This window comes from Pristis pectinata, chromosome 13 (assembly GCF_009764475.1).
Source record: "Pristis pectinata isolate sPriPec2 chromosome 13, sPriPec2.1.pri, whole genome shotgun sequence".
NCBI lineage: Eukaryota > Metazoa > Chordata > Chondrichthyes > Rhinopristiformes > Pristidae > Pristis > Pristis pectinata.
Genome location: NC_067417.1, coordinates 43,881,899 through 43,909,173, shown reverse-complemented (window position 1 = coordinate 43,909,173; position 27,275 = coordinate 43,881,899). Strand labels below are relative to the sequence as shown.

Below are 27,275 nucleotides of genomic sequence, written 5' to 3'. Positions count from 1 at the left end.
TGCAGCTCCTGGTAAGCATGGAGGAAGCAGTGGGCATGGACGATTCCATTATGGTGACTGTGAATCTCCACAAGGGCCAAAGTGTTCAGAAGATGACCGACGAGGAGCTCCAGACGTTACTGGATGAAATCAGGTAGCAGCGCGCTTTTTCCGGCGGCTTGAAACTTAGCATTAAAGCATTAAGTCCGATCATTCACGCCGAGGCCTTGCGCTATTCTGGCGCCGCCCTGCTGGCGCCCCTCTCTCGGTGCAGGTCCACTGGACGTCCTCCAGATACAGGACATAGAACATAGAAAACCTACAGCACAATTCAGGCCCTTCGGCCCACAAAGCTGTGCCGAACATGTCCCTACCTTAGAAATTACTAGGCTTACCCATGGCCCTCTATTTTTCTCAGCTCCATGTAGCTATCCAAAAGTCTCTTAAAAGACCCTATCTTATCCGCCTCCACCACCATTGCTAGCAGCCCATTCCATGCACTCACCACTCTCTGAGTCAAAAACTTACCCCTGATATCTCCTCTATACCTACTCCCCAGCACCTTAAACCTATGTCCTCTTGTGGCAACCATTTCAGCCCTGGGAAAAAGCATCTGACTATCCACATGATCAATGCCTCTCATCATCTTATACACCTCTATCAGGTCCCCCCTCATCCTCCTTCGCTCCAAGGAGAAAAGGCTGAGTTCCTTCAACCTCTTTTCATAAGGCATGCTCCCCAATCCAGGCAGCATCCTTGTAAATCTCCTCTTCAGGGAAAGTTTACCGGATTAATAACTGGGAAAAGAAATGGCGTCAGAGAGGGATATTTTGCAGGCAGCATGCAGGAGAACACTTTTATATTCATGTTCTGACCTTTTAAAACTGAAACCTGCAGCAGAACTACTGCAGTAACAAACGTGCTTTTCAGTCATTTAAATGCATTAGAGAACTTACGATTGCCCAACGGACCCGTCAGACCTGACCTCTCAGAATGCAAGTACAGCACCTGGAAGCATTGGGGAGGCCTCCAGGTAAGACTGAAGCATGGGCATGAGACCCCCCCCCTCCCCAAACTTCCTGGCATCCTTCTGGCCAAGGTACAATTGCTGGAGAACAAGACAGAAAACCTAGGAGCAAAGACCTGTATCAGAAGGATATGAGGGACTGCTGTGTACTCTGCTTCACAGGGACATAGCTTCCTCCCAACTTCCTGGACATGGTGATCCAGCCCAAGGGTTTCTCCATCCATCATGAGGACTGGACAGCAGTGTCAGGAAAAGGAAGAGGCAGTGACATCTGCTTCCTGATAAACTTGTGGTGCTCAGACGAGGTGGTCTTGTTCCATTCCTGCTCCCTCAACCTGGAACGTCTGGTGGTTAAGTGCCGACCATTCTATCTACTGAGGGAGTTCTCTGGTGTCACCCTGACTGCAGTCTACATCCAGCCTCAGACAGACATCAAGCTGGCACTAGGGGAATTGAGACATGTGAAATAAATCAGAAAATGATGGGGACAGGTGGCAGGTCAGGCAGCAAGGATGTGGGGATTATACAGATGTTAGCTGACTTCCTAAACATTGCAGAATACTTCCGGAAAATGCATTTTTCCAAGTTGTTAACTATCAGAATATATTATATATGAACATACAAATTAGGAGCGGAGATGGCCACTCAGTCTTTCAGCTTGCTCTGCCATTCAATAAGATTGTGGCTAATGTGATTGTTACCTCAACCACCTACCCAAAGTAACCTTTCACTCCTTGCTTAACAAGTTTCTGTCTCATAAAAATATTCAAAGACTTCTGCTTCCTCCTCCCTTTGAGGAAGCATTTCAAAGATTTACATCACTCTGAGAAAATAAAGTTTCATCTCTCTCTCTCAAACAGGCAACCCCTTATTTTTAAACAGTGAATCCCAGTTCTAGATTCTCTCACAAGAGGAAAATCCTCTTCACGTATACTCTGTTAAAGCCCTCAGAATCTTGCATATTTGAATCGTCACCTTTCCCTCTTCTAGACTCCAGTGGATATGAGCCTCTTCTGTCCACCATGAATTCTGGGTGTTAGTCCACTAAACCTTTGCTGAACTGCTTCCAATGCACTAAGGAGTCCAAATTGTACACAGTACACCAGATGTGGTGTCACCAATGCCCAATAACTGAACCACAAGCTCCCTACTTTTGTATTCAGTTCCCCTAGCAATAATCAATGTCATTCAGTTTGTTTTCCTAATTACTTGTTGAACATGAATACTAGCCTTTTGTAAATCATGATCAAGGCCACCCAGATCCCTCTCCATCTCAGAGGTCTGTAATTTCTCACTATTTAAATAATATGCTTTTTCCAGGAAGTCACAGATAAATGATTGAGGGTTATAGTAGGTGATCCTGCCAAGATGAGGAACATTGAATAAGGAGTTAAAATATTATATCTATAAAAGACCTCATCAGTTTGTCAGATAAATCTGCAACACAATGTATTGCTTCAAAGTATAGAGACGCTTATTATATAAGCAAATGCAGGATCCATATTAAGAAATTGGTAATTGGTTTTACAAAAAGGAAGAAACAACAGAATGCAGAATATAGTGTTACAGCTACAGAGAAAGTGCGGTGCAGGTAGACAAATAAAGTGCAAGGGCCATGATGAGGTATACTGAGAGATCAAAAGGTCCATTCACGAGCCTTATAACACAAGCAATTTGACCAGTTAATGAGTGAATAGTGGTATGATTAAGTTGGCAAGAAAACAGAAGAATAAGCAAGAGTTGAGAGAAATTGGTCTCCTCTTTTTACACAAAGAAGGAAATCTGGAATTCTCCTTCCCTAAAAAACTGTGTATTCTGGGACAGCTGAAGCTTTAACAACTGAGATAGTTTTTTCCTAAGATAAAGATATCAGAGGATTGAAATCTGGACTGGCAACCAAAGTTTAGATGTAGATCAGTTAAGGTTGAATTACATGTCAAAGCAGAATCAAGGAGTTGTACAGTCTGTCTCGCCCATAAAAGTGACTTTGATAGCTCAGTGTAGTGGGGACAGGATGGCAAGTGATGAGACAGTACATTGGAATAGAAGGCAGTGCCATTCTCCGTTTACAGTAGTGTTCGTGTATCGCAACTTGCCACCCTTCAACCCGCTCTACTTTTCCCTGGGCCAGATTGTATATTTCTTTGAAATTTGGTTGAGTTTCAAAAAAAATCTCTAATTATTGTCCAGAAACATCAACTTTGACAGAAAATTTGATTATTATAATTGATATCAGGCAATGACAGAAGTAGAGGGAAAGAGAAAATGTTCTTTCTTTATTTTAATTGTAGTTTTTTCAAAGTTGAGTTTCATTATAATTATCACCTGTATTTTGTTAACGGTAATTAGAATGTTTATTTCTTTTCTCAGTTGTGGAAGGAGGGAAGAAGCAGATACAGAGATTCCTGTCCAGGAAGCAAATACAAAATACCAAATTCACTGTTTATAGACAGGCCATGAAAAGTCATGAAGCAGTGTGGAGAATCATGAGATTCCCCTGCTCTCTAATCACAACCAATGCTGGGTGCATATGATCTTGCTGTGCATGAAGGCAACTCACTTGTATGGATGGATGACTTAAGGGCAGGAAACAAAGATTAGGAATAAACTGTTTTACAGATTGGCAGATTTTACTAGCGAAGTACCACTGGGATCACTGGGTCCTCATCTTTTCACAGTCTGTGTTAATAAGCAGGCAGCATGTAATGTATCCAAGTTCACTGATGATACAAAATCAGGTGGGAAGATGGGCTCTGAGGAAGACGCAAAAGATCTACAAAGTGATAGAAAAAGGTTAAAGTAAATGGCATTTGGAATATAATGGACCAATTTTCTCAAGGCGATATCTGCCTACCAACCCACACTGACCAGTAGTAACCACTCAGTGATGACTGATAAGCCCATTGAACTCCTGAGTGAGTTTGGAGATACAAGAGACTACAGATGCTGGAATCTGAAGCAGCAAACAATCTGCTGGAGGAACTCAGCAGGTCAAGCAGCATCTGTGGGAGGAAAGAAGTTGTTGACATTTCGGGTTGAGTCTAGATGAAGGGTCTTGACCTGAAACACCGACTGTCCATTTCCCTCCACAGATGCTACCTGACTCGCTGAGTTCCTTCAGCATTTTGTTTTTTGCTCCAGATTCCAGAATCTGCAGTCTCTTGTGTCTAACATTATCAATAATTTGGTAGAAATCTTACACTTTTGCATACATCCTGTCAACTCTTTCCATTTTAAACACATAATTAACTGTGAGTGTTGTTTTATTTATACTTGAGCAGTCTAGACTTCTTGGAATTAGCTGTGTAATAATTTATAAGAAATTGTCCATCTGTGAACAACAGTGATTTTTTTCTCTTTAACTCAGTGCTTCCAATGCAGCCATGCAGAGAGAAACTGCTATGCTTGACAAGTACTGTGAACGTATGGTTCCTAAGGAAGAAGTCCAACAACTTCAAGTTGTGACACCAGAACATACACAAGCAGCACAGGTTGTAATCAAGCCACATCATTAATACTTCCTTGAAAGTTTCTGATGCTTAGAGTGTGAATGAAAGGGATCTAAAATATCCTTCAAGATTTTAAAATTCTATTTAGGATCCCTGTGTCATAGTGGTATCTGACCATTGCCTTTATTTTGTTAAAAGAATCATACCTTCTGGTGATTAAGGAAAAGAGATTGGCTTTAGGGCTATAAAGTTATTCTTCTGCAAAGGGATTAAATTGGATCAGGACTAGCAAACAATGGGTCCAACAGAAGCCAACACTCAATGATATTAAGGAGTACAAGGAAGCTGGGCTCCACTCAGATCAGTTGTATTTCACAACTTTAAAAAAAATTATATGAATAGTTAAACTTAAGCAGGGATGAGGATTTAAATCCCAGTTCTGCTTGAAGGGCAGATGGGGTTGACACAAGAATGGCAGCAAAGAACCTAACTTACTGTCCACTGCTAATGGTATTCTGGCGTACAAGCCAGCTCTTGATAATAGTTATGTATTTGAAAAATTACTCTTTCTCTCCTCCTGGTATCTTTTCCACTATAATAATGGATTTTTTTAAAAAAAATCACATGAGATTAGTGACTGTCATTGACTGCAAATGAACTTGCCAATTGAGGTTTGAGTTGCCAACAGTCATTGATGCATTTGCAACATAGTTTCTGAATCTGTGGAGTGGTTTGTGTCTGCAATTCCATTCCAGTTATGATGAGTTCACAGAGGGCAATAATGAACTAACACCAAGGAAGAGTTTCCGCAGTGAGAGGTAGGGAACGAGATCAAGACGCTTTTATATAGCATCTCAGTTTACAGATTATTGAAGCCTGGGCGAAGTCAACCTGCAGTCTTCTTAGCTAGAGGTATGCTGCAGAGAACACTGTTCAAGAGGGCTTGGAGAAAACAGTGATCATGTGTTTTATTGTAATGTTCAGAACTCAAAATGACTTTTTTTGGTGTTTGATGAATTTTGTAGGGCCGTTCACGGCATCGATCTAGGTCTCGCACTGCAACAGTCGAACGCCTTTTGAACCTAACAGCAGAGCAAAAGTGCAATATCGCTTATAGAGAACTGGAGGAAACAAAAGAGGTGTTAGCAAAGCTGAGGCAGGATTCAAACCACACAATTCGGAATTTACAGGTAAGGGGCAACAATGGCCACCCAGTTATTATATAGACATTGGTGATGACTCTGACTAGATACTGCAGGCAGTTAGTATTAATTTTGGATATTCATACTTCTTTAAATGGAAGGCTGCCATTGCTGAACCAGTTATTGGTTTGTGATTTTCATAAAAATAGGTGGAATTGTGGAATGTAATTCCAAGGCCTCTGTAATATTTCTAGAATTCTATGTAATAGAAATGATAATATCCATAATCCAGTGGGTATGGCTGGTTGATGGAATGAGAAACATTCTGATTACAATGTCAGTTATTATCATTATGCAATGAGTCATAGTAATTACAGGATAAGAGAAGGCCATTTGGCCCTTTGAGTCCATACTGGCTCTTCGAAGAAAAACCTGTCAGCCCCATTCCTCTATTCCATCCCTGTGATCTCCAAGTTCCCTTCAAGTTCTTACACAATTTCTTTTCGAAAGCCACTTCAACCACCTTCATAGCCTGTGAATTTAAAGCCATTACTAATTACTTACAGAATGTCCTTTCTCACTTTCTAAACTGTATCTCAAGCCCAAATTCTTAAACCTGTGTCCCCTTCTCCTTGTACCATGGGAACAGCCTTATCTGAGTCTGCCATAATTTCATAGCTCAATCAAATCTCTCCTCCAACTCCTTTGCTCCAAAAAGCTTGCAGTAATGTTTTTTACATAAACATCACATAAGACTAGTGACTGTCTTTGACCAGAAATGAAATTGTGAGTTCATGTTTGAGATGTCACTAGTGACTGTCTTTGACCAGAAATGAAATTGTGAGTTCATGTTTGAGATGTCAACATTCCCTGGTATATTTGCAACATAGTTTTCTGAAGCTATAAAGTTGTAGGTGCTGCAATACCATTCCAGTTATATTGAGGCAACTTTTCCAATCTAGCCTTGCAGCTAAAATCCCTCATTCCAGGAACCATTCTGGTAAACCTCCTCTGCAGTCTCTCAAGGACCTTCAAATCCTTCCTAAAAAGTTCTGAACCATACTGAATAAAATACTCCTGTTATTGCCTAATCAGAGATTTATGAAGATTCAGCATAACTCTACTTTTGTGTAATCAGTACTTCTATTTATGAGGCCCAAGATTCCATCTGCTTTGCTAACTTTTCTTTCAATATGCCTTGCCATGTCGAAGATCTACACACATGAATTCCCAGGATTCTCTATTCCTGCACATGTCTTGCATCTACGCCAACAATTCTACATTGCCTCTTTCCATCCCTTTTGGCAAAAAACATCCCCTCATACTTCTGTGCATTAAATTTAATCTATCATTTGTCTGCCATTTCACTAGCCTTTCTCCAGTTGCAGTTGATTAGTACTTACTGTTTACCATGTCTCTAAGTTTGATATCAAGCAATTTTTAAAACTTTACACTGGAATCTGATATCCAAGTCATTCATATATGTATAAAATGTTTTTAAAAATGAGCCTTCTTTCCTCCAGTCTGAAGAATAACAATTTGCCACAAGTTACTATTTTCTGTTCTTTAGCCAATTTTTTAATTCAAGCTGACAGTGACCCTTCTATGAGCCTCTGTTTTGTAAAACAGTCCTTTATGTGGAACGTTATGAGATGCTTTCCTAAAATCCATATAGGTAACATCCCTTCCTCAGACTTCTCTGTTCATTGAAAATTCAATTAAGTTAGTTAAACAAAATCTGTCTTTTACAAATTTGTGTTCTTTCTCCTCAATTAATTCAAACCTCTCCAAATGCTTATTAATATTTCTTATTTGTTTCTCTTTACAATATTTTTATTCAATCCATGAAAAAAAATAGAGTACATGCATCAAGAAAGAGAGCAAAAATACTACTGAATACATTGTGTTAAATCATACTTAGGATTACAATACTCTAAATCAATAATCACATATAGTAGTTAGTTAATAAAGGAAGAAAAAAAATTGAAATATTTTATTACAAAAAAAAATCTACCCCCACTACCAAAACCCGAAGCTGTTAGATAGAAGAAACAGCAAGGAAAAACCTTAAGAAAACGTAACAGTGTCAGCCAATATCTGCATTTTAGTCCCCAAATCAAAGATTTTGAAATTAATTCAAAAAGGGTCCCCACAGGGTTTGAAAGTCTAGGTTAGATTCAAAAACTGAACAGCGAATCTTCTCTAGGTTCAAATATGACATAACGTCCCGCTACCATTGAATATGCGTAGGCGGAGTAGCTTCCTTCCACTTAAGCAATACTGCTCTCCTGGCTGTAAGAGAAATAAAAGCCAGAATATGTAAATCAGAAGCCTTCAAAGTTATATCTTGATGTCAATTTCCGAGGAAACTTGGAATGAAATTTTCAAGTTGGTTAATACTTCATCATTATGTGCTCGTCATTCTCTCCTTCAATTTAAAGTGGTCCATAGAGCTCACTTGTCTAAAGATAAACTATCCCGTTTTTATTCTGATATCTCTCCTTACTGTGATAAATGCAATAACAGAGTGCCTTCCTTAATTCACATGTTTTGGACGTGCCAGAGTCTTTAAAAATATTGGACAGAAGTCTTTCATACTTTTTCTGTACTTTTTAAAATAAATTTTAAACTTAATCCTTTGACTGCACTATTTGGGATTGTTGGAGAAAAAGATATAACTTATTTGTTTCTCAAACCTTCCCCATGATCAATGTTATGCTAACTGTTAAGTTTTTAATGACACTTACTACTTCCAAAACTTCTAGCACTCCCTATGTGGAGGGAAGATCGTAAGATTATGGCAAGCCGTTTTGCTATATCCACCCAAACTTCCCTTCACAACCTGGGATGCCATCTATCCAGACTGGGTAGCATATCCACTCCAAATATAGCCAGACTTTCCAGCACAGTCTGTTTAGCCATTTTCACCCCATCAATTACTTCTGGCATCTCAGCTTCTACCAATATTTAGTCAGCATCATTTCCCTTAATAAAAACCAAAATAAAGTACTTATTAAGTATTCTAGACTTACTTTGTACCTCTAGGCATATATTACTTTTTATGTTGCTAATATGCCTCACACCAACTCTTGCTACTCGCTTACTATTTATATGTTGGTAAAACATCTTTGTGCTCCCTTGTACGTTAATTGTCATTCTACTTTCATACTCTCTGTCTGTCAATCTTATTTTCCACTTCCCGCCCAGTAAATTAGTTCTTTTGGAATTCTTTTCCTCAAAGAATGACAGAAGCAGAATTTTTGAAAATTTTTAAGGCAAAGGTAGATGAGTTCTTGATACTTTTGTAGAGAATGAAAAGTTAGTGATGATAGGTGTGAATACAGAGTTGTGGTTAAGATCAGATCAGCCATGATCTTATGAAATGCAGAGCAAGCTTGAGGGGGTGAATGGCTTACTCCTGCTCCTTGCATGTTTATTTGTTCTTGCTTGAAAAATTCGCCTGACCTACATCATACATCCTCCTTTTTTTAAATTTCATCATTTTCTCTTTCTGCCTTATCATTCAAGGAAAACTGGCTTTGGTTCCCAAGACCTGAACATTTTCCTTAAAGATTTCCCATTGTTCCATTACAGATTTTCCTGTCAATTTTTGTTTCTGTTTTACTCTGGCTAGACCCGTTCTCAACCTGTTTAAGTTTGCCCCCTTCCCGTTTAGAAGTTCTACTTTAGTTTGTTCCTTTCTCTTCTCTATTACTAATCTAAACCTTATGAATATAATGTTCATTCTTTCCCAGGTGTTTCTCCACAGTTGCTTGGTCCACTTGGCCCACCCTTATTCCCCAACACCAGATTCAGCAATGTCTGTTTCTTAGTTAGACTGAGAACACACCGGTCAAGGAAGATGTCCTGAACACATTTCAGAAATTCCTCTTCTTCCTTTCTACTAATATTATCCAAAATTCTCCCAGTATCACCACTCTACATTGCCTTAAGGAAGAATATGTCAAGCAAAATAAAAATCAAGAGAGCAATAAATGGGGTGTTGATTCACCACATTTTAAGCTATCACCCAAAATCAAGTCATTTTATAATTTTCCATGAAGTACAGAGTTGCCTTCCCTGCCTGGTACATCAAGTCTTTTCTCTGGCTCTGGTAATGAAGATAATCTTCCTGTGCCAAATTTGACCAATGTATGTTTACCCTGCTTTATCCATCTCTTTTCAAAAGATGGCCATGATAGCACCTTATTAAAAAGCTGGCGCTTGATTTGTCAAATTATTCTTATTGTTCCCACTGGTTCTTTGGAGAAAGAATGGGCCAGATCTTGCCAGGTAATGCTAGTGTTACTCAACAGAACTGCTGACATTTAGTCTTTTTAATGATAGTTAATGTGGGAGCTCTGCGCAAAAGTGGATGTCTCAGATTTACTCAGAGATTGGTTCACACTGCTGGACTCCACATGGAGACCAGTCATATTTACATTCCTCAACACAACCCTATGGAATCACCTCTCAGGTTTGACCTGATGCAGGATCAAGACCCCACTGATTTCAAAGGACTGTAAATTAGAGGCAAAGGTAAGTGTCAATTTTTTTTGTAACGGTTTTAATTTTTAGTGGGTGCTTTAGATATTTTACATAAGTTATTTTTTACTATTTAAATATTTAATACATTTTTAAAGTTGTTTACTTCTATTTTAATAGCTTTTAAGTGTCTCTAAATGTCACCAGCAAATCTACTGGAGTTACTTTGCCAGTTTTCAGGACAGTTTTATGTGCAGACCTCCTCACAAGGCTGCCAGACACTTTGCTGCCATCTAGACCATGCCACTGGAGTCTGAGATGCTTCTGGATGGCAAGGTAGTGGCCTCAGTATCCGGACTGGGAAGATATGTCTGTGGGTGAATGAGGAGGTGGGGAGAATCATGCGCAGCAAGATCTGTCCCAAGTCTCACTCATCCCATTATAAATACATTATATGGTAATTATCATCTCATGGTAGGCACTACATCCACCTTCCTGAACATTCATTGCCTCCCTCACCAGTGCACTGAATACCATCTAGAAAATGCATTGCATTACCCACCTCAAACTCCAATAAGATCTCCTGAACCTGTACTGTGGGAGCATTTTTGCCAGGAGGATTGCAACATTTCAAGATGAGTTTCTACCACGTTCTCAAGGGCAATTAGGGATGGGTAGTAAGTACTGACTTTGCCAATGACATTCTCATCCCAAAGAAAATAAAAGAAACTTCCTTCGAACTGGCTCCACTCCTTCTCCATACCCAAGCTTCCGTGGAGCGGCAGTAGAGCAGCAGAGAGGAAATACTTGCACAAAATTTCCAGTCACTATCTTTGTGATCTCTCACAAAATAGAAAGATCTCTGTGTGTTTGTTTTCCTTTAGGCTACCTTTGAGGAAGCTGAATGTGCACTAACTGAAGTAAAGAAAGCAGTCTATGAATTTGAACGAGATATTGCAACTTTCTCACAAGGCAAAAAGGAGAGCACAATTGTACCAGAAACACTCTTTAAGTACTTTGAGGACAAGATCCACGCAAAAGTGAGTGATAATTCAAGCTTTCTCCTATGGAAAGCAAGATTGACCAATATGATTAGAACCAGAGCTTAGTGGGGAGTAGACCCAAAATTGCAAGACATCACTGACTGAGACAATGGGCTAGTTTTCTGAAGATGTGGTGTGATTGGGGTGACTCTTCAATGATCAGATGTGTCAGAAAATTGTAGATCAGCTGAAAATGATATTTTTTATCCATTTGGACAGCTCAGCCTTCATTTTTTGATATGCAAATGGTGAGGTAATAGTCGCAGACTTCAAGACGATGCAGATGGATCAGTGAAATGGGCAAATGCATAGCAGACGAAATTTAGTGTGAAGAAATGTAGAGAGATGTATTACAGAAGGAAATATTGTTACATTTCAATTCAAGATTAACTAAGCTTACAGTGATTATACATGGAAGAAAAACAATAACCTTAACTTGTAGACTACAACTCAATACCTTGGATTGATTAGATCCCTAGTATTGGGAACTATCATCTTCCATTCCTTCATTACTGATGTTGTTTTCTAGAGATGCCGACAACTTCTTTTATTTAGAATCCTCGATTCTGGTTGCATGTTTTAACTGGGGTGTCATGCCATCACGTTTACATCAAACAGATTTACATCAAGAAAGGAAGAATTAATATTGAGCAGGGGGCAAGTTAAAGTCTCTGTGGTTATTGTTCCACTCAAGTCCATTTGAGTAGTGTTGATTTCAAAAAATGAATTTCCCACATCATTAGTTTGCTTATAGTTGTTTCTGGTAATCACATTGACCTTCGATGTGGTATGTGGTATTGATACCAATTCTGATTTCGAGTTTCAGGTCGCTGATATTGATTTTGTTTTGAAAATTCATGAGATGACAAGAATTTTTATTTTAATATAGCAAATAAGCAAATTATCATGGTTTCTGATGTAACTGACACATCAAAATCTCTGGAATGCTTTCATTATTATGAGAAGTTTTCATAAAGTGGGTGACAGTAAACTGCTTCCTCTGGCAATGGAGTTGATAACTAGAAGACTTAAAATACTTGATAAAAAAGACAGAAGGTTATTAGGATCTGGAATGCACTGCCTGAGATGGTGGTGAAAACTTTGCTTCAAACAAATACCAGTGTTATGGAGAAAAGGGAGGGGAATGGGACTCCCTCAAAGAACTGACACAGGCACGATGGGCTGAATGTCCTTCTGTGCATTTGGTTCTAGGTGCAGACTGCAATTATAACTAGCATGTAATTGGAAAACAGAGCCAAAGGTCTTAGTGACAGGCAGCATTGAGACTAGTCAAGTTGCTTTGAGCCAATGCATGTGGCCCTGGATGCACTGGACATTGACAAATGAGTGTGAGTGACTGAGACCATTGGGATTGATCCAAAATCCCCAGTTTAGACAGTAACTCTAAGTGACTCAAAACTAAAAATCAACCCACTTAATTTACCCTGCCAAGGTGTATTTCAAAAGTAATTTTGGTAAGAGTGTTGTATTCATTGATTCTTAGAAATTTTCTAGGTTGGTCGCTGTTAAAAGTATTCGAAGAAATGCACACAGAATCCGTTAGAATCTGTGTTAAATTTTAGCATTCCATTTAAGTGAAAACATGTAAACATTGAATTCTTATGGTACCAAAGGGGGCAAAATGGCCTACTGTAAAAGCAAGAGAAACAAAGGACTGCAGATGCTGGAATCTAGATGAAAAACACTATGATGCTGGAGGAACTCAGCAGGCCAGGCAGCATCCGTGGAGAAAAGCAGCTGGATTTGCTCTCCCCTTCTCCCCTGCACCTGCCTATATTGGGCTTCCCCTTTTCCTATCTTCAGTCCTGAGGAAGGATCCTGACCCAAAATGTTGACCGCCTGCTTTTCTCCATGGATATTGCCTGGCCTGCTGAGTTTCTCCAGCATCATAGTGTCTTTCACTATAAAAGCAATCCAGCTAATCCCTTTTCCTATACTTTGGATTTTTTCCCCTTCATATACGTATCCACATATCCACTTAGAAAGCAGAGGGTGATGGTGGAAGGTTGTTTCTCGGACGGGAGACCTGTGACTAGTGATGTGCCTCAGAGGTCGGTGCTGGGCACATTGTTTTTTGTCATCTATATCAATGATTTGGAAAAAAATGTATAAGGCATGGTTAATAAATTTGCGGATGACACTAAAATAGGTGGTATAGTGGACAATGAAGAAGGTTATCAAAAATTGCAGGGGGATCTTGATCAGCTGAGTAAGTGGGCTGAGGAATGGCAAATGGAGTTTAATTTGGATAAGTGTGAGGTGTTGCACTTTGTAAAGTCAAATTGAGGTAGGACTTTTACAGTGAATGGTAGAGCCCTGGGGAGTGTTATAGAACAGAGGGACCTTTGAATACATGGTTCACTGAAAGTGGAGTCACATGTAGTCAGGGTGGTGAAGAAGGCTTCTGGCATGCTGGCCTTCATAAGTCAGAGCATTGAGTATAAAAGTTGGTTGGTCATGGTGCAGTTGTAAAGGATGCTGGTGAGGCTGCACATGCAGTATTGTGTTCAGTCTTGGTTGCCCTGTGTTACGGACTCAGTGAAAGTCCCTTTAAGATAGAGAGTGTGTGTGTATGTGTGTGTGGGGCGTGCTTACGTCAATAGAAGATAAAGGACGTAATGACGTTGTTGAAGAAGTAAGAAGAAGAAGGAGAGAGAGAGAGAAGGGAGAGAGACACTAGCCTGCTTGTTTTCTCTATCGATGGATGAGAAACAATAACTGTGTTTGCCACTGAAATCCATGTATGGAAGTTGGAAGTAATCCGGTGGAGTTCACTTTGTTGCTGACCTGTAGAAGGAAACAGGTATTTGTATGTGGACGACCACGGTTCGGATGCTTTTCGGAGTGAGGAAGTCACTACCGAGTAAACACTGAAGTGTCGTTTGGGTTCCATCGTGGAACATTTGGATTTCGTATGTACTCTCTCTATGTTTTTCTACATCTACATCTTATCTTCAGACAACGGTGGTTGTTGAAGAAGCCCTTGCTCATGTTTCACCTTATGGCTTGCGGAACTGAACTTTAAGAACCATTCAGGAACTGGGAGTTTTGGACTTTGTCACACACACACACGACGAGTTTAGTTTTGGGGTTAACGTTCAAGGTTTAACATTTTTTTTGAATTCTAACATACTAACATTTTTACTTTTATTTTACGTATTATCATAAGTAGTGATTAATAAAATAGTTTTTAACACTGAATCATGCTCAGTGTGTTTCTTTTGTTGCTGGTTTGTGACAAAATTGGGGGCTCGTCCGGGATCCAATCCAAAGACTAACGAGTGTTGTCTGGGATCGTTCCCCAGATTGACGAGATTCGTTGGGGATTCAATCCAAAGATTGTTGAGGGAGGTCTGATAAATTGTTTTCAATTGGCTTGTGTGTGTGGAAACCAGCAGCAATGGATATTAAGGCATTTTTGGAGTCACCAACCCAAAAGGGATTGGAGGTGGCGAAAAAGGATGATCCGATAAAGATTGCTACAAGGCTAAACCTTACAGAAGTAAAGCAGTCTATGAGAAAGGCAGATATTCAGAGACTGATAGCTGGCCATTATGTGGAAAAGAAGGTGTTTGAGAAGGAAGTGTTAAAACAGTTTCCTGGCAGTGAAATAGCAATTTCTGAGGCACAGGTGCAGCTGGCAAAGATAGAGGCTGAACGAGAGCAAAATAAATTAGAAGCTGAACGAGAGCAAAAGAAATTAGAGATTGAACAAGAGATAACTCAGATGAAGATAGAGGCTGATCTAGCAATGAAGCAGATGGAATTGAAGAGGATGGAGCTGGATAGTGAGGAGAAGGAGAAACAGAGGCAGCATGAGTTACAAATGAAGCAAGAGAGAGTTTGGAATCTGATTCTGATGATGGTTTTTCAGCCAGCAGGGAGGTTCGATTAGTCCCTCCATTTGAAGAAGATCAGGTTGATCAGTATTTCCAACATTTTGAAAAGGTTGCTGTGAGTTCAAACTGGCCAAGGAAAGGATGGGCTCTTATGGTACAGAGTGTGATTAAAGGTAAAGCTCAAAAAGCTTATTCTGCTTTGTCTGCTGAGGATGCAGCTGATTATACCAAGGTAAAACAAGCTATTTTGAAGGCCTATGAATTGGTCCCTGAGGCTTATAGACAAAAATTCAGAGACTTGAGGAAATCTGCAGATCAGACTTATATGGAATTTGCCAATGGAAAGAGAATATGTTTTGAACGATGGTGCCTGGCTAAAAATGTAGATGGGGATTATGATAAATTGACAGAATTGATACTGGTGGAAGACTTTAAAAGATGTGTTCCAGCTGAATTAACAACATATTTAAATGAAAAGGCAGTGGAAACTTTACAAGAAACTGCTAGGTTGGCAGATGATTATGCTTTAACCCATAAATCCAAATGGGGACAACCTAAAACCTTTCAAAAGAGTTACAAAGACAATCCAGGTAAACCGGAGATTAAATTGGGAGGTAATCAAAAAGGAAAAGATGAAAAGAAGCCAAGGCTGGAGAAACCTGTTGAGCGTACTTGTTATTACTGTAGGAAACCTGGCCACGTGATATCTAATTGTGCCCTTTTGAAGAAAAAAGGAAGCTGTGCCCAATGCTTGCTTTCAGGCAATTAAAAATCGAAAAGGTTTAGGAGATGCTGTTAAAGATCAGTCCTTGCAAGAGGTAAAAGCGGAAGAGTTGGAGGAGGTGAGACAGGAATTCCGTTCTTATGTATCAGAGGGTTTTGTTTCACTGAATGATGAGTCACCCCAGGTGCCAGTGAAAATTCTTAGAGATACTGGGGCTAGTCAATCTCTCTTGCTGGACAGTGTTTTAAATTTTGGTGAAGAAAGTGACACTGGTGAGGTAAATCTAATACGAGGCGTTACAGGTGAGACCATGTCTGTCCCTTTTCACAGGGTGATTTTAAAGTCAAAGTTCGTAGAAGGACCAGTCGAGATAGGGATAAGACCTAGTTTGCCAGTGAAAGGAGTTTCTTTGTTATTGGGAAATGACCTTGCAGATGGAGAAAGTGATCCTGTGGTACGGTTAACAACCAAACCAAGGATTGATGAGTCTGAGAATGATCCAGATGTTTACCCATCATGTGCGGTGACTCGAGCTAGAGCTAGAGAATTAGCCAAGACAGACGGTCCGGTGCAGTCTGATGTAGTTCCCTGTGACAGTCCTAAACAGGAAGAAAATTATGATGCCTTATCTGAGACTTTTCTGTTTTCACTGGAGGATCAACATCCTTGTAGTGAGCCTGAATTTAAAGATTTGTCTTTGTCGAGGAAAGAGTTTATGGTGGAACAGACAAAAGACCCTGAGTTGACAGAATTGTTAAGAGAGCAATGGGTTAATGAGGAAGTTCACTTGAGTCTGTTGGACTATGTCCAAAAATTTAAAACTCGGTTGGAGAGAGTCTGCCAGCTAGCGAGAGAGAATTTGAAAACCAGCCAGATAAGAATGAAGACATATTTTGATAGACGTGCTCGGCCTAGGACATTCGCAGTGGGGCAAAAGGTGTTGGTATTTTTCCCTAGCCAAAATAATCCCTTGCAATCTCGTTTTTCTGGACCCTATGTTATTGAATCTCGAGTGACTGATCTAACATATATAATCAAAACACCAGATAGATGCAAGAAAACACAACTCTGTCATGTAAACATGCTAAAACCTTATTATGAGAGGGATTCAGTTGTGGCCTTGGTGGATGGTGTAAAGGTTGTTTCTAGAATGCCTGATGTTGATGTTGAGGAAGGCCAATTTAGACCAAATATTGTTCCATCGAAACTAAAAAACCAAAATATCATGGAGAACCTTGAAACGAAGTTGGACCATTTACAAGTTTCACAAAAACAACAGATGAGAGAATTAATTTTAAAATTTAAAAATCTGTTCCCAGATGTTCCAAACAGAACATCGATAATTACCCATGATGTTGATGTTGGGGATGCAAAACCAATCAAACAACACCCATATCGAATGAATGTGGAAAAAAGTAAACTTGTTGATCAGGGATAAAATACATGTTGGAAAATGATATTATTAGACATTCTACTTCAAATTGGAGTTCGCCCTGTGTTATTGTACCTAAACCTGATGGAACTGTTAGATTTTGCACAGATTACAGGAAAGTGAATGCTGTAACAAAGTCAGATGCTTACCCTATTCCTAGGGTGGATGATTGCATAGACAGAGTGGGAAAGGCAAAATTTCTTACAAAGATTGACCTATTAAAAGGGTACTGGTGTGTTCCATTAACAGATAGAGGAAGGGAGATTTCAGCCTTTGTAACCCCTTCTGGATTGTATGAATACAATGTTTTGCCATTTGGAATGAAAAATGCTCCGGCAACATTTCAAAGAATGATTAATTCAGTGATTCATGGGTTAAAACATACAGATGCCTACATTGACGACTTAGTGACTGGGAATGATACATGGGAGGATCACATCTCTGCGTTAGAAAGGTTGTTTGAAAGACTTTCCAAGGCTAACCTTACAGTTAACTTGGCTAAAAGTGAATTTGGCCATGCCACTGTGACGTATCTTGGTTATGTTGTAGGTCAAGGCAAGCAAGCTCCTGTTCAGGCAAAAGTTCAAGCAATATCTGAGTTCCCTATTCCCACAGGTACGAGGACTGTTAAAAGATTTTTGGGAATGGTTGGATATTATCAAAAATTTTGTAAAAATTTTGCTGATATTGCTCTTCCCCTAACTAATCTTCTGAAGAAGGGAGTAAAGTTTGTTTGGACAGATTCTTGTCAAGAAGCATTTGAGAAGCTGAAAGCCATTTTATGCTACCATCCTGTGCTCAAATCACCTGACTTTGAAAAGCCATTTTCATTAGCAGTAGATGCCAGTGATGAAGCTGCAGGAGCTGTGTTGTTGCAGAAGGGTGACCTTGATGATATTGACCATCCTGTAGCTTACTTTTCAAAGAAATTTAATGAGCATCAAAAGAATTATTCCACCATAGAGAAAGAATTACTGTCACTTGTTTTAGCCTTGCAACATTTCAGTGTATATGTTTGCACCGCTCAGAAACCATTGACTGTGTATACAGATCATAACCCATTGGTGTTTCTGAGCCGAGTCAAAAACAAGAACAGAAGGCTGTTAAACTGGAGTTTAATTTTGCAAGAGTTTGATCTCATGATAACTCACATTAAAGGCAAAGATAATGTGATTGCTGATTGTCTTTCCCGATGTTAAATGGGAAACATGTATCTGTACTAATCTGATAGTCTGTAGTTGTGTAGCATGATAATTATTAAAATTACTAACTATGCGCGGTTAAAATTTTCTTGGGAAAATTTTTTTTTAGGTGGGAGGTGTTACGGACTCAGTGAAAGTCCCTTTAAGATAGAGAGTGTGTGTGTATGTGTGTGTGGGGCGTGCTTACGTCAATAGAAGATAAAGGACGTAATGACGTTGTTGAAGAAGTAAGAAGAAGAAGGAGAGAGAGAGAGAAGGGAGAGAGACACTAGCCTGCTTGTTTTCTCTATCGATGGATGAGAAACAATAACTGTGTTTGCCACTGAAATCCATGTATGGAAGTTGGAAGTAATCCGGTGGAGTTCACTTTGTTGCTGACCTGTAGAAGGAAACAGGTATTTGTATGTGGACGACCACGGTTCGGATGCTTTTCGGGGTGAGGAAGTCACTACCGAGTAAACACTGAAGTGTCGTTTGGGTTCCATCGTGGAACATTTGGATTTCGTATGTACTCTCTCTATGTTTTTCTACATCTACATCTTATCTTCAGACAACGGTGGTTGTTGAAGAAGCCCTTGCTCATGTTTCACCTTATGGCTTGCGGAACTGAACTTTAAGAACCATTCAGGAACTGGGAGTTTTGGACTTTGTCACACACACACACGACGAGTTTAGTTTTGGGGTTAATGTTCAAGGTTTAACATTTTTTTTGAATTCTAACATACTAACATTTTTACTTTTATTTTACGTATTATCATAAGTAGTGATTAATAAAATAGTTTTTAACACTGAATCATGCTCAGTGTGTTTCTTTTGTTGCTGGTTTGTGACACCTGCTCTTGGAAGGATGTTATTAAACTGGAAAGCGTGCAGAAAAGATTTACAAGGATGTTGCCAGGAGTTGATGGACAGTGGTATAGGGAAATTTTGAACAGGCTAGGACTTTATTCCTTGGAGTGTAGGAGATTGAGTGGTGGTCTTATCAAGGTATAAAATCATGAGGGGCATATACAGGGTGAATGCACTCAGTCTTTTCCCCAGAGTTGGGGGTATCAAGTACTAGAGGGCATAGATTTAAGACGAGAGGCAAAAGATTTAAGAGGAACTTGAGGGCCAACTTTTTTATACAAAGGGTGTTATCTATGTGAATGAGCTGCCAGAGGAAGTGGCTGAGGTAGGTACAATAACAACTTTTAAAAGACAGTTAGGCAGGTACATGGATTGGAAAGGTTTAGAAGGTTATAGGCCAAATGTTGGCAAATGGGACTAGCTTGGATGGGTCATCTCGGTTGGCATGGACCAGTTGGGCTGAAAGGCCTGTTTCCATGCTGTATGACTCCATGACTACAACATGCATATCAATTCTATTTTGAAAGTCATAACTAAATATGCTTCCACCTCCTAATTACACAGTGAATTCTAGATAGCAACTAGTTTACTGTACTTTCTGATAATCATCTGGAGCATTGTTGTTGGATGTGGCATCAACGCCAATTTTGATTTGGAGTTTCAGGTCCACAATATTGATTTTTACAAAGGTTTTCTTGTCTGCTGACAAGATTTTTTAACATGGCAATCGAACAGACCATCATGGTTTATTACAAAGAAAATTGTCCATTCTTCACATTTGCTTCTTATGGCCATTTGTGCTATTCCATTGTGCCATTCTGGATTTTCACTCTTCCTCTAATGGAAACAGTTTCTCTCCATTCACTTTGTGTAGATCCTTCATGATTTTTAACATTTCTATCAAATCATTGCTCAACCTTCTCGATTTCAAAAATAAGGGATTACCCATGTTCTGTCAGTTGTGAATATTTGGAACTCTCGTCCTCATAGGGGAGTGGAAGCAGAGTCTTTGAATATTATTAAGGGAGTAATATATGGATTCTTGATAAGCAAGACACTGAAAGGTTATTGGGGTAGAAATGCACAGTCGGATCAGCCGTGATCTTATTAAAATGTTGGAGCAGGCTCAAGTGGCGGAGTGACCTGCTGCCACTCCTAATTCATGAGCCTGCTGGGATGTTTGTAAAGATATTATTCTATCTGTAATTATTAAAGGGTTTGCTATTTATTTCTAATCCTTTCTGTTTTTATTTTACATTTTCAGAATTTGCTTTTTTTTCATTTTTATCTGTAGAGTTAGGTGATGAAGCTTCAAACTTCACAGTTCCTTGCGCCTTGGATTGGGGTTCAGTCTTTTCATCTCAGGTCATATCTTCACAGATCACCTTGTATTTAGTATTTCCAGTAAGCACTTTGCATGCTCTGAATAGTGACTAGTGTTAACTGTGATGTTTGTTGCACATTCATCTGCACAGTATCTTGATTGTTTGTCTCTCCTCTGTCAGGAGATGCTGATCGATAAACTGCAGTTGAAGAATCATGCATGGAAGATGCTGAAGGCGAAAATGCACCAACAGCTCCGGCTGGTTTGTAAAGGGATGGGGGGGAGGGGCAGGCTGAAGCACAGTCAAGAGTTCATCATCTCTGAAATGCTGCCCTGTGTCAATTGACTATTTTGTTATACATTCTTTGAATCCCAAAGTCACTGCTGTAATCGCCTTTTCAATTTATGATATTTAGTGAATTGCTCCATTGGAAAGGATGAAGTGATGCAATGAAAAAGTTAACATTTCACTACATTTTAAAAAGCAGTGGGTTACTCCAATATACAGTGACCCTTGTTGTGCAAGGAACTGAGTCAGCCATGTTGTGTACAGCTACAGAGTAAATTAAAAAATTAAAGTGATACGAGTCAGCCGTGTTGTGTACAGCTACAGAGTAAATTAAAAAATTAAAGTGATAGTTGAATCTGAGGGACATCGCCCCATTCAGTAGCTAAATAACAAGTTCGCTTTGTGCCATTCAATATATTTGCTGGTTACTGAAATGCATTTTTGCATTGCCATGGAACATTCACGTATCTTAGACAAAAACTTCTGATTTTCACAACTAACTTATCTTGATTTGCACGTAAATCATGGTGAGTTCTGTTAGCCTCATTCCTGTTTTCATGGGAAGATCCAGTCCAAAAGAGCAACATAAATTTCATCCTTTTTTTCTTAAACTCTGATTCATCTTTTACAAATGAGTCTCAGAGCAGAATCAAGTGAAGATTGCCTGTCCCGTCGGTCAGCTGTGGAATGGCACGTGGTATGGGGAAAAGGTAGAAAGTAACAATACCAATCAGAAAAAAAGATAATTTTCTATTATTTGTGTCTATTTCTAGAAAGAAGAGGCAGGAGAGATGCTGCGTGAGGTTGACTTCCATCAGCTGAAGATTGAAAACACTCAGTTTTTAAGGCAGATTGAGCAGTACAATCAGGACCTCCTCCAACTCAAAATAATGACAGGGCAAACGCAAATTGTGCTCAACTCCTATAAAGTAAGTTTGATTTTTTTATTGATTATTAGAATGTGATTATTGCTGACAAGGTGAGCATTTATTACCTATCCCTGATTGCCTTTTAGATTGTGATGGTGAGCTGCTTTCTTGAATCATGAAATCCTTCTGATGAAGGCACTCCCATTTCTATTGACTGGAGAACTCCACAATTTAGATCAGTAATAAGGAAGGAACAATGATATATTTCCAAGTCAGAATAGTCTGTGACTTGGAGAGGAACCTGCAGGTGGGGTTCCAATTCCCCTACTGCTCTTGTTCTTCTGAATCTTAAAGTTTGTAGTTTTGGAAGAAACTGTCAAAGTAGCTTTGGTGAATAATTGGTGTACATTTTGTAGATGGTATACAGTGCACCCAGTGTGCTGGTGTATTGAGAGTGAATATTTATGGTGTTGGATAAAATGCCAGTCAAGTGGACTGCATTATGCTGGATGTTGCTGATCTTTTAAGAGATATTGAAGCTGCACTCATCCAGTCAAGTGGGGAGTATTATATCAACCTCCTAATTCGTGCAGTGTGGATGGTGGAAAGGCTTTGCGGCGTCAGTAGGTGAACCACTAACTGCTGGATAAACAGCTTCCGATCTGCTATTGTAGTCACAATATTTATGTGGCTGTTTCATTTAAATTTCTGATCAATCATGACCCCCCCCCCCCCCAGGATGTTGATAGTGGGGGACTTGACAACGATAATGTCTTTGAATCTTGGATAGGTGGTTAGACTCCCTTGTTGTAGATGACCATTGCAAGTCACTTGTATAGCGTGAATTTTACTTGCCACTTATCAGCCCATGCCTGATTGTTGTCCAGGTCATGCTGCCCTGCCAGTATGGACTGCTTTATTTTCTGAGAAGCCATGAATGCTATTGAGTATTGTGCAATCATTAGCGATCATTCCCGTTCCTGACCTTATGATGGATAGTCATTGATGAATCAACTGAAGATGACTGACCTTAGGACACCTTCCAGAGGAACTTCTGCAGCAATATTCTAGGACAGAGATGACTGATCTCCACAACCACAAACACCTTCTTTAGTATGAGGTTGATGTCAACTTGTGGTGAGTTTTCTCTATGACTCCTTGATCCTAACACAGTAAAACAGGAATTGCTCAAACCTCATCTCTGGAATTCAGCTTTTTGTCTATGTTTGAACTAAGGTTGCACTGAGTTCTGGGGCTAATTGGACTGAAAAAAGCAAAACTGAACATTAGTAAGCAATTTATTAGGTGTAAGTGCCATTTGCAGCACTGTTGCTGACACCTTCCATCGCTTTGCTGATGGTTTTGAGTAGACTAATGTACAGTAATTAGCTGGATTTGATTAGTCCTGTCTTTTGTGGACATGCTCTCCATTGGCAGTTTTCCACATGGTGGATGCCAGTGCTGTAACTGTATTTGAATTGCTGAGTGTAGTCCCATAGTCTTTCCTGTATCCAATGCTTTCAGCCACTTCTTCCTGTCAATTGGTATGAAACAATTTGGGTGAAATCTGATTTCTATGCTGCCAAAATCTCCAGAGGAAGCCAAGATAGATCACCCATTTGTCACTTGTGGTTCAAGGTGAGTGCAATTGATTCAGGTTTATCTTTGGCCACAGGTGGGTTCCACTATCATTGAGAATGAGTATTTTTATCTGTCACCTTCTTTCATTAGCTATTTAGTTGTCCATCACCATTTACATCTTAATGAGTCAGGGCTGCAGATTTTGATCTGCAGCATGGTGTGAGACTGGTGTTTATTGCATGATGCTTTCACTGCTTTGCATGCAAGTTGCCCTTTGCTGAAGCTTTGCTAAGTAGGGAATTAATTTTTAGACATGCCTAGTGTTGCTACTGGAGGCATGCCCCTCTTCATTCCTTATTCACATACAATTCAAAGTAATGATGCTCATAAATAGCATATAGGATCTCTTTTACTCAGATCGATTCATGTCATTTTACTGGCATGAGCTGGGTAGGGAGGACCAGGTAATGTAGAAGAGTTTCCTTTCATTCTTTCCTGTATGAAGCTGGTGGTTAAAACCTCTTTAATCTGGCTGCTCTATTCAATATGAAAACAAGCACTAGGCTGAATTCCTATTGGATAGGCCCACACTCTGAACTCAGCTGTAACTGTTAGAAAATTGGCAGTTTCACTCATGGTCTGCAGTGATGCTTGGCTCTGAACAGAATCATCCATAGAGACTATGGACCTTTGACTTTACAAATTGTTGGACCATGCTGGAGAGAAATCCACCTTGCAAAATAAAGGTATGTGTATGGTAGCAGGGGCTATACCTGATTTTTGTGGGCTGAATCTTATCATTGAAGATTCAAATTTGGAAGCTATTCAGAATCAAATGAGAGTAGATGAATAAGGGAGGAAATTGCTTTTGAAATACCAGCTGAGGCTTTAAATATTTGACAGGAGGGGAAGGAAATTTAGAGAAGGGAAAGAGTGGTGAAGCTGTAAGATTCATTCATTCAGAGATGTAATGACTGGGTTGAGGATTTGTATTGGATTATAAACAAATATAGTAATAAAATCTGAAATCCTGGCAATGGGATACATAGCACCCAATTATAGTATTGTTAAAATGTCTGTTACACTTTCTAATCCTGTGATCACTCTCCCCCACACCCTCCCCCCTCCCCCCCAGAGGAAATTACAGAAAATGCTGGCAGAGACAAAACAACTTGTCAGTGAAATTAAATCAAGGCATGAAATGCTAGAGAAGATTGAACTTGAGACTATGGAAGTGAAAGAAGTAGGTGATACAGGGTATTTTATAGCAACTACTAACTTTGCTTTTACTTAAAAATGACAACAGGATAGTCTCAACCCTGCATGAGCTGAGAGTCCAAGGCATCCATTTTTCCCAGTTAGGTGCCTTCTTTAACTTTTCATTGTTATAGCTCAACACCACCTTGCAGTTGATATCCCCAGTTCCTTACCCCATTACCTTCTCAACTTAACTCCTCCCACCAATTTTCTGGTTGACCAAACCACTCCTTATCATCTGCCCTCCAGGCTTCTCCTATGTCACCTACCCATTCAACCCTCTTACCCCCTCCTCCCCCATCCAGCTTTGCCAGACCCCATTTTCCAGCTCTCATCCCAATCATCCATCTGACTTTCTGCCTCACTTGCACTCACTAAGCCTCCCACAGTTCTTTAGTTCTTGTCCCCCAACTCACTGTAGTCTTTACTCTGATATTCTATCCAATGATCAATTCCAGTATTTCGCTTCCTAAATCCATCCCCTAGCCATCTTCTTCCTAACTCACTAACTCCACAATAGAGGATGATCATGGAGAAAAGGCCTGTTTTACCATTCACTGGTGCTTTGGGCCCATGCATTAAGCTTCAAAACATTTGAAACTGTCCCATCCTCCCCCTCCCCCCTTTAGAAGTGTTCCTGTTGCTAAGAGATGCCAGGCACCAAATCATAGTTTGGGCATTGCAATTCTACATGGTACAGAACACTGGTTTGGGAGCTGTTGCACTTCTCCCTTGACATAAACATTTATCACTTCTATTTCTAAAAGTATCTGTCAGCACAGACTGTGCATGAAATGTAGCAAGCTCTAGCTTCTACTCGCATATTGGTGAGAAATTGAACCAATATTTGAACTGGGTGATAAGAAGAAAGTTCCCAGTCTTTGAAGCATCAGAACAAAGCCTTGTGATTATGTATATTTCAAACTCAGGCACTGCCCTTGCTTATTCATAAAACAAACAGATCATTTCCCACTCATGTCACAAGCATATTTTCCTTAGCGCTTCACTCCACTGACAAAATAAGAATGTCTAAAAGCACCAGCCTTTAATACAGTAAAATGTCTGTAAAAACTGAAGTTTGATTGAGTCTTTACTAAGCTATTTATTTATTTATTTTTCTGCAGGACAAAGTGAAAGCAGAGGAGCTAAACAAGAAATTTCGAAATGACATTTCCAATTACAAAGTGCCAGATATAATTGAATATGTGCAGGAGACCTGGAATCGCTTCAACTTAGAGAAAAAAGTGAAAACCTGGGAACGCAAAGTGGATGTCGCAGAGGTGAGTGTCACTCTGTGAGATGGTGAAGTAATGGGAAAGGTGACTGCATATAGCCTGCAGGCTTGTCAACTGCCTTGAAATAAAAGTTGCATGGAATTGCAACTATATCATAAGAGTAACTCTTCATGAGAGATGATACCAAGTGTAAATGTATATACTGTAAATGTGTGGACATATATAAAGTTTTCGTATTCCCCCAGTACCCCGGTTTCCCCCCACATCCCAAAAATGTGTGGGTTAGTTGGTTAATTGGCCACTGTAAATTGCTCCTAGTGTGTAGGTTAATGGCAAAATCTGAGGCAGGAGGGTTAATGGGAATGTGGATTGTAAGATTAGTATAAATGGATGCTTGATGGTCAGTGCAGACCCAGAGGACCAAGGATTTTGTTCCATAAGAATAGCTGGACTCTGTCTGTGTGTGCAAGAGTGAATTGACTTCTGCTGAGAAATACCAATATATCTTTAAAGCAAATGAACCATCCCATTTAAACACTCAAGGTATGAAAAAATGTTACCATGGCTATTGGTACCCTTTGTATGTTTTACCATGGAATCATGTGAAAAAATATCAAATGTCTACGAAATTGAATAAAAATGTATTTATATGGTGGCTACATATGTGAATAAGAATCTTAAAAAAATATTTAATCAGGCCCTCTAGTCTTGTTTGTTTTCTGTGCCATCCAAATGACCAGTCATGCTGTAGGAAACTCAAAAGGGCCAATGAATACTAAATGAATGCTTCAACAAATTAATGCTAGGTGAAGCCAACCATAAAACATCAGTAAAGTTATTGGTGAGAAAGTTAAAAAAAAGAGGCTGCAAAGATACAGAGAGAGCAAGGATGAGGGTCATTGCAGCTTTTTGAATCATCCTATGTATACAATCGCTGCTGTATGTGGCTGTGTAACAAGTCAGTCTACTTCAAAGTATTTAAGTTGCTTTGAAATGTTTTTGTATAAATGTTTCTTTGACGAATGTGGGGTTGTGGCTTTTGAAAAATGATAAATTTGGATTAGCAGAAAGACATGAGTTGCGCAGAGTAAGAGCATGAAACAAACAAGAGGCAGAAAGGGGAGGAAAATTCCTTGGGGACAGAAAGGAATGCTTTAATTTTCACTTCTACTGCCAGACAGAAATGATCTACAATGGATGGACTATCTTTTGTACTGATATCACTGGAACAGTAGAATAGACAGGATGTAAAATGCAAGTCCAGAATCCTAGTGATAAAAGTGAAAGATTACCCCAAACAGCCAACTTTACTGTATTAAAATGAGAGAGATTTGAGTGGTAGTCAATAAAAAGTTGTTGGCAGAAGGAGAGGCAGATAGTTACAAAACTTTGTAAACAGATTTGTGGTCAACCAGTGCTAATTTATTTAAATTTGCCTTCCAGCTATCACATAAAACTTGCAGTAAAACCTGGGAGAAAATAAAAAAAGTACAGTGACCAAGACATAAGCAAAACCAATACAGAGTGA

The 27,275-nt window shown here is 39.5% G+C and overlaps 1 protein-coding gene across 2 annotated transcripts; it reads left to right on the top strand.

The window, feature by feature from the left end:
- ccdc113 (coiled-coil domain containing 113) lies at positions 1–27,275 on the top strand. Of its 2 annotated transcripts, XM_052028422.1 has the most exons (9): positions 1–133; positions 4,374–4,497; positions 5,481–5,645; positions 10,967–11,122; positions 20,698–20,778; positions 21,579–21,734; positions 24,391–24,498; positions 25,637–25,792; positions 27,191–27,275. In XM_052028422.1, the coding sequence occupies exons 1-9, from the start codon at positions 18–20 to the stop codon at positions 27,242–27,244; spliced, it is 1,116 nt and encodes a 371-aa protein (XP_051884382.1). In that variant the 5' UTR covers positions 1–17; the 3' UTR covers positions 27,245–27,275. The 2 variants fall into 2 exon arrangements, with proteins under 2 accessions (XP_051884382.1, XP_051884383.1); XM_052028423.1 differs by lacking the exon at positions 24,391–24,498.

What these genes read in the sequence shown, in the direction of transcription:
- ccdc113 (XM_052028422.1), top strand. Translation starts at nt 18, where the DNA reads ATGGAGGAAGCAGTGGGCATGGACGATTCCATTATGGTGACTGTGAAT. An exon ending in AACATACACAAGCAGCACAG is followed by an intron (nt 4,498 to 5,480) that starts GTTGTAATCAAG and finishes TGAATTTTGTAG; the next exon opens with GGCCGTTCACGGCATCGATC. An exon ending in TGCACCAACAGCTCCGGCTG is followed by an intron (nt 20,779 to 21,578) that starts GTTTGTAAAGGG and finishes GTCTATTTCTAG; the next exon opens with AAAGAAGAGGCAGGAGAGAT.